General features: G+C 36.9%; 1 protein-coding gene across 1 annotated transcript in view; it reads left to right on the top strand.

Moving 5' to 3' along the window:
• The window catches only part of LOC139712897 (ecdysone-induced protein 78C-like), a 198,104-nt gene that overhangs the window by 64,770 nt on the left and 120,523 nt on the right, over positions 1-12,811 (top strand). The window contains exon 3 of the mRNA XM_071624675.1: positions 1,872-1,922. Coding sequence (XP_071480776.1) covers positions 1,872-1,922 — 51 coding nt within the window. The remainder of the gene's footprint in view (positions 1-1,871; positions 1,923-12,811) is intronic.

Here is a 12,811-nt window from a genome sequence, read left to right as displayed (position 1 = left end):
GGTTGACCTATTTCACTTATTTCCAGTCCTCACGCAAAATCAGTGTGTGCGACTTTGTGTTCGTTTTGAGGTGCACGGTCACATATGCAGTTGTTATGACATATGAAAGCAAATATTTGTACTAAACCATTGCGGATGAAACCCTGAAAGGGTAACATTGGACAACCCCGATTTAAATTTTGCCCAGCCATTAATTGGAATTTGGATGAAATGTTCTATCTGACACATCCCTTTAACCTAGATTCTATTCTCCGTACAGTGTATAAAATATGATGATAATGATCACAAAAAATGTCAATATAAGTATTCTGACATTGATCATCATGTTTACTTACTCTTCATACATTCTTGTTGTTCTTGTGAATGGCAGAGGTCAGAAATTAGATTTTGTGCAAAATTCTAGAGCAAATAATTATATGACTGTACGATGTAGTTTGAGAGTTTAGAAAATACAGTGTTGACAAGCAATTCAGAGGGATTGCATTGATGATAGTGCTATGATGTTGATTCTATCCATGTTCTGATGGCCATTTCTAAATAAAGGGAAGGATTAACCAAGTCTCTTCTGGCTAGAATTACTCCAGAGAGTTCAAAGGGTTCAAGTAATAATAAGAAGAAAAAGGGCTATCAGCATGCTAAATAACTTTCTTTTAACCACTTGCCAGTCTGGGCAAGCAGATTTTTATATTGTTTGCCCGGACATGAATTTTACTTGCCCAAAAAGAAAATCCTATAATACAAGAGAATGATATGGGAAATCACTTGTAGGTCAAGGGCTTGATGAAACACAATCATTTGAATAAACTATTGGTTTGCAAATTTGATTAGATTTAGTATTACTATGAGTGTTGCAATGCATTTGGGACTTCCTCGCATAAGTTTGGAAAGTTGCTGAAATGAAATTAAAATGCCTTTCATAACTAAACAGTCATAACTTTGGGTTTCTATGATATGGTGACTTTGTGGGTTTGAAGGGGAGAAAAGAAAAAAAAAAGGGGGCCTTCAAAACTTTTTGCTTTCCCAGTTCTGGCAAGCATTGTTCCGAAACATTTGCCCAACTTCAACTTTCACTTTCCCCGGGCAATCAGGTAAGGACTTACATAGCACCCTGACTCTTCGTTCTCTAGCCTTTCCCAGAATGACTGAAAGTATGTTAGCTTTTAGGTGTAATCTCCAATCCCAATGGCTTGTTTCTAAGGGGCTGCTAATACATGTGTCAGGTTGTGGTCTAGCAAATGCAGACCTTTTTTTCAGTTCTACAGCTGATCGTTAGGAAGTGCTGCATCATACCGATTATGTTTAGTCTGTACAGTTATCAACAAGCCGATAGAATATGAATTTGTTATGGCAACCAAATACAGAAGTTTGTCTTTGAGGTGACTGCAGTCTATAAACACCTGTATTTATGAAATTATGAAATGCACTGTACTCTTTCTGACAGCATTTGACCTAGGGGAGACAGACTAGTGAAGATGCATGAATGGCTAAGAAATATCTCACCCAGTTACGCACTGAACTTGAACTTTGCAGTCATCAACAACGGGAAAGCCACATGCGTTGCTCTTTTTTTTCCCCCTCGATCCCCCTTTCTTTCATTTCTCATGAGCCCCTGCGGGAGTTGTATATCAACGCAGGGCCTATAGATCAGCCCCGTGGCAGGTTTTGTTTAGAGTCGCAGGGGTTGTCCAGCGGCGAGCTCGACAAAATCATGTGGATATTGTTCAAGGGGGGTAGATATCATTATTCGTGACTGATTTTTTTAGATCGTTGTTGTGTAGGATCGGATAGACGCGAGGAGGACTTTGTGAACTATAAAAACGTTGATTGTTTACCTCTGCGTGTGCATCTCTCATCTTTTCTCTCCTTGACAGATAAAGTGCAAGAGAATGGAACAGTATGGAGAGATGAGTCTGTGAAACAGAGTAAGTTGGGCGCAAAATTTTTCATTCTCTTTCCTCCCCCCACCCTCCTGTAACTGTAATGTTGTGACCTTGCAGTTGTACCCTGGTAGCAAGACACCCTCCTGTAACTGTAATGTTGTGACCTTGCAGTTGTACCCTGGTAGCAAGACACCCTCCTGTTACTGTAATGTTTTGACCTTGCAGTTGTCCCCTGGTAGCAAGACACCCTCCTGTAACTGTATGTTGTGACCTTGTAGTTGTACCCTGGTGGCAAGACACTTATATTCCCTTCACTCAGCAGGGACATCTCCTGCTGATCAATGTTGAGAATGATGGGAATATGTCTAACGTGCAGTGAGATGTGATTTAACCCATTCCATACCTAATTCTGAAATCCCCATAGACTTAATACACAGGCCACCTGGTTCCCGTATGGAATGGATTAATTTTTATCGTTCATATATTTCTACCTCTCTTTACTACACCTCCTTTGACCCCTGTAATGCTCATTTTCTCTCTCAATCTATTAATTTGTATATGCTTGTGTTTATGTATGATTATGTATGAATATATGTTGTAAATTGATTTATTTCAAGACATCTATATCCTTATGACAGCATAGTATATGTTTGTCCTGTAAAAGTGGATAGTTTCATGTGAGTAGATTTTCGTGCTAGGCCGAGTAAAACAAGTCTCACATGTTTTTATTACCGCGGAATCAAGACATCAACTACATGTCCTGGAACATACAGCTATCAAAAATATTTACAAGCTTTTATTTTCATACACATTGTACTATAATAGTTTCAGGCCGCACAAAAATGCGAAAAAAATTCAACACTGCGTAAGCTTCCAGTTTTACTGTGTGTACACACATACATATCCAGCTCATTTTCTATATCTCTAATCTCTCTCTGTATACATGTGTGTGTGTATAGTTATGTGTGTGCATGTGTTGTGCATATGTATGTTTATCTTGTATGCCAATAAAAAATTGACTCAGTAATGCTCACATCTTATTCATGTTCAAGTCTTACCTGTTGAACAGCAGGTGTTGAGATTTGTGGCGGATCATATTTGCTCACATCTTAACAGGTATTTTCACATGTCAATCACTACTGCAAATTTCAGTCATTTCATGGCTACGTAGTACTCAACTCCCGGCCACTGGCTGATTTTGACCGTGGGTAAAGTTCATCCATGGGTAGGCTTATGGCATAGATATATAGGCTGCGCATTCTGTCGCCTTAAAGGGGCTGTTACCCTTGTGAAGCCAGTAATGTCAGTGGGAGCTTTGGATTGAAGTGAATGCAGCAGCAGTATGGAAATGAATATGATTTTGAGGGAAGGAATCATTTTTACAAACTCTGTTAGTTTTCTGATACATCCTCAAAATAAAGATTGTTTCAAATTTATTAGAAAGCCTGCTGAGACTTGCCTGACTTAGCAAAAATGAATGTATGCAAACTGGTTCCCAAGTAATGAAAAATATCAAGTACCTGCAGATGGACCAAATGTGACCGTGCACCTCAAAACGAACATAAAGTCGCACACACTGATTTTGCGTGAGGACTGATAATAAGTGAAATGGGTCAACCTAGCCGAACTTGATTTTTTCATACTTTCTGAAAGAGCGGGTCTTCTTTTACATTATGCTAAAATTTGGTATCATAAAACGGGCAGAAAAAGTGTGTTTTATAGCAATTTATCTCGAACATTTTTGGTAGAATAGTGTGATTAGGCGTGTCTTTAGAATCCCTTTTTCATTTCTGAAAAACCTTGTCCACACTCTTCACTTTCAACTCTAATAACTTTACAAAGGATAGTGCTACTGCTTTGAAAGTTGGCATTAATTATGGACAGAATGTGTTAATGAGGCTTGCTTAATTTTGGTTTAATCTAATAATCCCTTCATTGTTGTTACTCTGGTGGTTTACTACCTGTTTTTTTGTCCCATTCATCGCACAGCCAGCAAGGTTTGGTAAAGATTAAGCGCTTGAATAGACATTGTACTTCAGAGCCTCTTTTCTCAGTTCACACTTTTCCTGATTTTGTGCTTTGTTTCCAATATTTAGATAGGTTAGGAGAGTCCATTTGATTTGAGTTATACATCAATTTAAAGCTTAAGGTCTGCTCTTTCAGAATATGGTCTTAACTAAAAATTCATGTCTGGCGACTTTTTGTTTGTTTTGAGGTGCAGGGTCACAAATATATGGCTTCTATAGGTCATTAGAGGGAAATAATTTACATTTTAACTTCCACTACATTTACTTTAATGAAATCAATTACATTGTACCAAAGAAAAGAAACAGCATGGAATGGAAGTAGGTACATATGTGCCTGATGTTTAATTCTTAACTTGTCAAGGAATAGTGAGTGTCTCAGTACTGGTAATAAAAATAGAAAACACTTTTTGATTGCATTAATCATGACAATCACATGAACGTAGATATTGTACATTTGTACAATCAGTATAGATAGAAATTGCATTTACACTCTCCCACACGGTATGATCCTTGAGACTTTTGTCTGTAACTTGTACCAGCATCAGTTTGAGAGGCAATACTGACATACTTATAGGGGGCATTCCAGATGATTTGATATAATTTCACATCATGAAGTACACAAAATAATAGTGCCATGTATAGATTCGTGGAAGGTACTGTGGTCCCTGAGCAGATACACAGACTCTAAAAAAAACCCAAACACAACTGATCAAGGATGATGACAAAGAAGGCTCACATGTTCCAGTTATATAGCAATGTCGTTCCATTAGAATACCAAGCTTTTTGCTTGACAAGTTTACCTGTGTAGATTTCGTGCTTGTTTTCTTCTACAGTTCTGCTCCCTAGAGCGCCCAATCATGCGTCCTTATGTGAAGATGCTATGCCATCATCCTTGTTCATCGTGATTTGGTATGAGTTTTGAAAAAAAAAATTCTTATTCCTCATCCCAATCACTATAAATTCTGAAACTCTGTACCCAATATAACCAATTTATAGATGAATGTGGTCCTGATAAAAGGTGGGTCCCATCTTTTTGTTCAGACCTCTTCTGTTGTGGATATCTCAGTAGTTTTGAAACCAATTTTCATCAAATAAACTTTAACCTCGTTGAAAAATTGTATACAGTTTTCTCATTACCTCTCTAAAAATGGAAGCCTGAAGCCAAATCTCAACCAAAACTACTCAGTCCATTTTGAGAGATATCAATGAACATTCCTTTTGTTGATATTCTCTCTCCCTGCCTCATATTGACACTTGTGTATTGACACTTGAGGTGGTTTAGAAGGCAAGAAATGTATTAATCTGACCTCGCACAAATTATATTACTTTTCCTTGACTACGCATTTTCCTCCTTGTGTTCATCCATCTACTGGTCAAGCTCATTATCATCAAACGTTCTCCCCTCCCCCCCCCCCCCATCTCGCCATAATCATGGCCTACGTCCCTCTGTCACGTCAATTAGATTGCACAGTAGGTGGCCAGCCGGTGATAATGGCCAGTTGGTATATTTTTGGCAAATAAGGTGGCGTTTGCTCGTGATGCGAGCATTAATCGGGAGGATCTGCCAAGAGAAATTACAACCCTACAAAAAAGAGATGTTGTATTCATAAACTTGAGCAAGTAGCAGTTGGAACAATGTAAAAGATGTTGGTAATTTTTTTTTTTACCTTGGAGAAGGTATCAAGTTCAAGAGAAATGGGAAGAAAAACGTCAGCCTAGAGTATTGTGGAAAAATTATCTGCCTTTCAGATGATAAAAGGGGGAACTGCACAACCCATTTTAACACACACAAAAAGATGGAAACAGAACTAACTAGGTGTCTGTGAAGAAATAGGTATTCCTATTCTTCAAAATGCATCAATACCTTTCTGCTTCTGAATTGTACAAAAACATTGCCAGCTTATTTTAGGTATAATCAAAGTTTGACATTAAGCTCAATGCTTATTATTATTATTATCAGCATTATTCTATTAGTATTAGTATTATTAGTATTAGTATTATTATTATTGTTATTATTATTATTATTATTAGTAGTAGTAGTAATAGTAGTAGTAGTAGTATTTTTATTTTATTTATTTATTTATTATCTTTTTTTTTTTGTTGTTGGGGGGGGGGGGGTGAGGAAATCCTTTCAGGCTGACTTATAGTCACAAGTGTTCAAATTGAAGAGTTTGTTTGCAAAAACCGATAAGTCCATATTTGCCAAATGGAGATATTTGCGATTAAAGGTCAAGAAAAATAAAGAGAATAATAAGGAAATGTTTGCTTCTTTTGACCAGAACTTCAAAAATAGACCTTTATATGTAGTGACCAACATTTAAAAGGTATTATTTTGTACATTATGATAGAGGCCCTACTTCAAAATCTTCAAAAATGGACTTATCGGTTTTTTCAAACAAACTCTTCAATTGTTGTAATTATTTATATCATCTGCCCGACCTGATATCATGTAAAGATTCTCTGTGTGCCTGGCTGGGTATTCACTGTGGGCCCATACTCATTGAGACACTGTGATGCAAAGAATTGTAAGTTTTCACCATTGCATTTACATATTGATAAGAAAATTCAGTTTTATGGCACATCTGTAATTTATGACACTTTGCCGAGGTAATGTGTAATTGCAGTATTATGGCTTGACATTTGCATGTTTCATTTATGCCACAGGAGTGATTTAAGCATTGAGTTTAGGTCTTATGAAAAAACAAAAACCACCCCACAACAAAACAGTATTTTTTTTTGCTGAGAATATTTGTTCTTTATTTTTCTTTATTTTATTTTCATCTATCTCATTTATTTCTGTTTTTTTGCAAATCATGGCAACAAACTTCACACAGAATAGCACTCTCACGTGTGATTTTCGTGGTAATATTTCTGATGCCTGTTACTTTGACCAAGATGTGATGTGAATTTCTAATGCAGCGCATGTTTTCGGTGTCGGTGTGAACAAGCCTCATGGAAATAAGAGTATTTGCAGCATGACGCGGAGCAAGGTAGAGCTTCTCCTACCTCGTCTCTCCCCCGAGGTAGCCCTGCGAGTTTAATGGCAGGCTTCTGCATCTATGCTAATTAATGCCATGCCCGTAACCAGGGTGTAAGATGGATGGATGGTTTACATCATCCTTTGTCGGTCCACCATAGGCAAAACACTGATGGATGTTTCTATTGGGTTGAGCTCTCTCGTCATGAGATTGGCCCAATTGAATAATAAAGAAAGAAAACTGAGGTTTTATTGATCCCCTTTTGATAATTAAGTAACATTATGCCCATAGGAAGTGTATTGATAAATTTTTGACAAGTACACGATTCACAGATTACATACCTTATCGAATACTTTAACCAAAAGTAGGTGTGTATATTTTGCTGTATAGCCATGTACTTTGAAGGCTGCTCTAAGAAATATGTTTCATGCAAGTGAGTGTTGTTTTTAGTGCAGTTTGTATGTGAAACATTGCTATTGTTTCTATCCCGTTGAGATATAATATGAATGGAAAATGAATGGATGAATGAAGGAAGGAAGGAATGAATTAATGAATGAATGAATAAATGAATGAATGAATGAAGAAATGAACAAATGAATGGAATAAGCAGAAAGGAAAATTCAATTCTACTGAACTTTTCGTTATAGATGGCTCAATGCAATTGCCATACGTTGTAATTACAGGTTCCTGAATCACAAGTGACTGCATGCTGATGACCAATTTCTCTAACCCTCTGATTATTGTTTCAAGCGCCAATTGGCACACACACACATACACACACACACACACACAAAACCCTTAGTGCTCTACACTCTCTCCAAAGTCTCTAATACAGAAAGGGTAATTAGCCATGAATCATGTTACTATATATGATAGGTAATGTTAGCAGGCCTAATTTTGATAATTTACTAGTTGCCAGGGAAGAAGGACATGGTGTTTTGTGACAATTGGTTAGTTATTTTTCATTTTGAGATTAATTGAAACTAATCCATAATTTGTGGTGAGAAAATTTACTCAATTCTACTGCAAACACTGCAGAAAATAAAAGTCTCATATGTTTATATGGGGGCAATGGCTTCTGTGTTTGACAATACGTAAAGGCATTATGAGGAGGCTTGGAAACATCCAAACACAAACAAATGTTGTTCTATATATAGTCCCACTCAGTGCATACGATGTGTGCAAGTTGCTACTCGCTCTTGGCTTTATGTATCTGGGCTAATAAATTTGATTTAGTGATACCGGTGCTACAATATCTTCCTTCTTCTTCTTTTTGTGGAGGAGAGAGAAGCCGAAACGATAGGTGAGCGTAACTCACGGTGACTCAACCACACTAAAATCTGATTTCAAGCCATGAATGAATAATTCATCGCCATCTTTACTGTCACGTTTTTTGCCTAATATTGAAACCGTCTATTTCTCTCTCTCTCTCTCTCTTTCCCTCTCCTTCTCTTACTATCTTCCACCCTCATGTATGTTTTCTTTTCCACCTTTTATGCATTTTTTTTTGTCTTTTCTTTCCACCTGTCTTTTTTTTCCTTCCTACCTGTCAAAGGGTTTGAGTCATACCTGGGCTTTTTACAGGTGTGAAGATCGGATCTCATTTGCAAGTGAAAAGCTACCAGAACTCATTTGAGTATCACTCGAACAATTCCCACTGCAGGGAACGGTATGCTGTTTGAACTGAAAGGGATATTTTACTCCATGCTGGAGTATACATTAGATATTCTGCAAATGAATAAAAACCCAAGGAATATAAAGATCTTTCTGCCGACTACTACTTCCATTTTGTGGTCTGTTCAAGGTATGGTTAAGAAGAATACAGTAAGCTGTCTGAACAAGCACCTGAAAATCGGAGATAGATTCCTTTGAAGTAAAGCAACAGTCATCACAAACTTTCTCTCTATTTTTTTTTTTCTTTTGGTACAATCTTGAAGATAACCAAAGTATGCAACCCTCCAAATGATTTTAAGATAGCTCATTATGTTAACAATAAGATATATGGGAATTGAATCTTTTTTTTTTTTGTGTGTTGTTGCTTTAGATGCTTATTTGTATCTTTTTTCTTCCAGCAAGAGCAATTGATAACTTGCAGAATTACACAACTATTTTCAACAGATTCTATAAAGCAGCAACATGTCTATACCGTAGATTCGAGTATTCTCAGCTAAATCTTGCTTTGTTTGCTACGTGTAGATGGTGTTATTTCCACGCTATAATGTGTGGAGTTATTGTACAAGAGATAAGTTGTTTTATGATATGGATATGGTTCATTGTTGATTTGCAAATTTTTAGGAGTAGCATTTGGCACTTCTTATCAATCCCAATTCAGGGGAAGAAGCTTTCAAATCTCCAATTACAAATGAAGAAAAGAGGGGAAAGCTCAATAGACACTTGAGAAAGATTTGTGTGCATGCTCCTGTGTTTGTGTATATGTTAATGTGGATGGGCCATTGTGGCCATATTCACATCTGTATTTTCAAATGATATGTATACTGACGACAGACATGATAGACAGTAATGATATTTGTGGCCATTTGCAAATAAGTTTGTGAAATAATAGGTTCCTGATCATCAGCAAATGAAGATGTTTTTAAATATATGAGATGCCTGTATTGACAAAAGATACATGGTATAGATCTTGTAGGCATGCCGTGAGTTGTTTGCCTATTCATGAAAGGGGGGGGGGCAGGTAAGAGAGGAATCTAATTATGTTTGTCAACATTTCATCTGCACCATCCTCTGAATCTCCCCGTGAACTCTCCCCGCGACACTCCCACCTGAGGTCGCGCGAAATTGTGCCAAGATTCGGTTACTCGGCCCGTATCGATTCGTGCGTCCGCTGGCAAACTGTAACGCGATGCCTAGCGACGAGGCGGGATGGATGCAGAGGGATGCACGTTACCTAGCTGTCCGAGAGCATGTATGCTACACATCTTGGTCCTCTTCGATGAGATGCGCAGATCTCCAGGGCTTGATTCTTAGAGCACAACCAAGCTTAGGTGCATTGCATCCAGTGCAGGTTGATTCAGGCCTGATATCAAATTCTTAGTTGTGGCACATATCTTTGGATGGATTTAGTGGCATATGCTCACATAGGTAGCTGTCTCTAAATAGTCTCTTGTATGGTGTAAGGAATATTCATTTATCATTCTTTCATTTTTATTTTCTTCTGGCATTTGGTGACAGTTGCACATGATATGGAAAAGAATATAAGAGAAGAATAGTCGGCAATCATTAAAAATTGGGCTTTCTTTCACTGATCTGATGTAACAATGATGATGAAAGTACTATAGATATTGTTGATAAGTAAATATCAACCTTGTCCAGGTTTTCAAAGCATTGTGTAGCCCTTTTACAAGGCCAACTGGTGGCAAAAACATGCATAGCATAGAGCAAGAGCAAATGAAAACTAAAAGTGGTAGAACAAAATGTTGTGCAATCATAATATGATCAGTAGAGCTACTCTCCTCTTTGGAACTTGAATTTTCAGGTCTTGAAAGAAGACTACACTGGAGTAGTCTCAATTGGCTGAGAAAGCACTGCTCAAGATGGGTTTTCCTTGCAACCAAGATTCAATATAATCCTGTCCAGTGGAAACAAAATAATGCAGCTTGGGTCTCTTCAAAGGCTTTACATGAAGACCGCTAAAACATATATTGTAGCATTGACAGATTGATTGATTATTTGATTGATTAATTACTTTATTGTCCATATTGGAAATTCTTTGTACATTGGATATCCCAACAAAATAAACATCAAATACATCACAAATAGCAAAGAGAGATAGAGATAGAGAGGTAATCATAGAGAGATAAAGAAACATTGGTGTAGTACAGTTAATTCTGAGTATACCAATGGAACCGAAACAAAAACAGAAACAGATAATTAGCAAGAGATAGATAAAGCTATGGAGATAGTAGGAGAGAGATAGAGATGGACATAAGGAGAGAGATAGAGATATATAGAAAGGTAGTTAGAAAGAGATAGAGAGATAGTTGGAAAGAGACAGAGAAAGAGATAGTTGGAAAGAGATTGAAAAATAGTAGGAGAGATATAGAGATATAGTAGGAGAGAGATAAAGATAGAAATAATGTTTTGGAGTACAGTTAATTCTGGGTTCATACTGGCAGAACCAAAACAGAGAAGACAGAGAATATATAGCAAGAGAGTTATAAAGTTCGAGAGGTAGTAGGAGAGAGAGAGGGAGAGATAGTTTGAAAGAGGTAGAGATAGAAATATAGTAGAAGACAGATAGAGATATATAGTAGGAAAGATAGAGAGATAGTAGGAGAGAGAGAGAGAGGTAGCTCGAAAGAGATAGAGATAGAAATATAGTGGAAGACAGATAGAGATAGAAAGATAGTAGGAGACAGATAGAGATATATAGTAGGAAAGATAGAAAGATAGTAGGAGAGAGAGAGAGGGAGAGATAGTTCGAAAGAGATAGAGATAGAAATATAGTAGAAGACAGATAGAGATATATAGTAGGAAAGATAGAGAGATAGTAGGAGAGAGAGAGAGAGGTAGCTCGAAAGAGATAGAGATAGAAATATAGTAGAAGACAGATAGAGATAGAAAGATAGTAGGAGACGGATAGAGATATATAGTAGGAAAGATAGAAAGATAGTAGGAGAGAGAGAGAGAGGTAGTTCAAAAGAGATAGAGATAGAAATATAGTAGAAGACAGATAGAGATAGAAAGATAGTAGGAGACCGATAGAGATATATAGTAGGAAAGATAGAGAGATAGTAGGAGAGAAGGAGAGAGAGATAGTTCGAAAGAGATAGAGATAGAAATATAGTAGAAGACAGATAGAGATATATAGTAGGAAAGATAGAGAGATAGTCGGAGAGAGAGAGGGAGAGATAGCTCGAAAGAGATAGAGATAGAAAGATAGTAGAAGACAGATGGAGATATATAGTAGGAAAGATAGAAAGATAGTAGGAGAGAAGGAGGGAGAGATAGGGAAAGAGATCTAGGGAAGATTTAATCAAAGTTGACCTCAGAAAAAATTTGATTGAAATGATTAAAAAAAAGACAGTTGAGATTGAAGAATAGAAAATATAAAGGGCAGCAAAGAAGACTGGACCAAAGAGGATTTAAAAAGAAAAATGTTGCGGGGGATAATTAACCCGTTCCATACTGAATTCTGAAATTCCCATTGACTTAATTCACAGGCCGCCAGGTTCCCGTAGGAAAGGGGTTAAGAAGGGAAAACAGTTGTAATAAGGAATGTATGGTATAAATTGATGAGAAGAAAACATATGAATTGCATCTGAAGAAGAGAAGCTAGAGATGAAAAGAGATGGAGACAGAAAAAAAGACTGAAAAGGAAGGAGCAAGAAAAGAAAAAAAATAGATGTAATAGATAGGTAAGAGAAAGAATAGTTTCAACAAGATGAGTATGGAAGATGATGTTATTGTTTCAAAAATCAAATTTGCATGAACATCTTTATTTTCATCTCTTCACAACCAGAAGAAGTTTACCATGTATTAGTGAGTGAAAATGCTATAAGTGCAATCCCCCTCAAATATAATAATACACATTACATTTTATTTTGTGGAATCACAAAATGAAGAAAAAATCCTGATAATGTATGTTGTGAAAGAAAATAGAAAGTCTATGGTTAAGATAACAAGTGATGGATGAGCAGGGGCCCGTTTCATAAAACTTGTTATCAGTGACAACTGCCACATTTCTGTGACAATAATTTGCTCTCAGCCAATCAGATGCAAGGATTTCGGTAGCTTGTCACATCTATGACAACTTGTCACTGATGACAAGTTTTATGAAATGGGCCCTCTTGTCCTAATATGCAAATGTTTTTGTTTGCCTGGTTTTTTTTTTTGGGGGGGGGGGTTTGGAATGGAAATTTTATTATTATGTAGATAGGATCTTAATCTAGCTTGAAGCTATCGCAAA

Source organism: Diadema antillarum, unplaced genomic scaffold (assembly GCF_040938485.1).
Source record: "Diadema antillarum isolate AM-2024a unplaced genomic scaffold, OU_Dant_1.0 seq00001872_RagTag, whole genome shotgun sequence".
Lineage (NCBI taxonomy): Eukaryota > Metazoa > Echinodermata > Echinoidea > Diadematoida > Diadematidae > Diadema > Diadema antillarum.
This window is presented reverse-complemented; position numbering and strand designations above follow the sequence as displayed.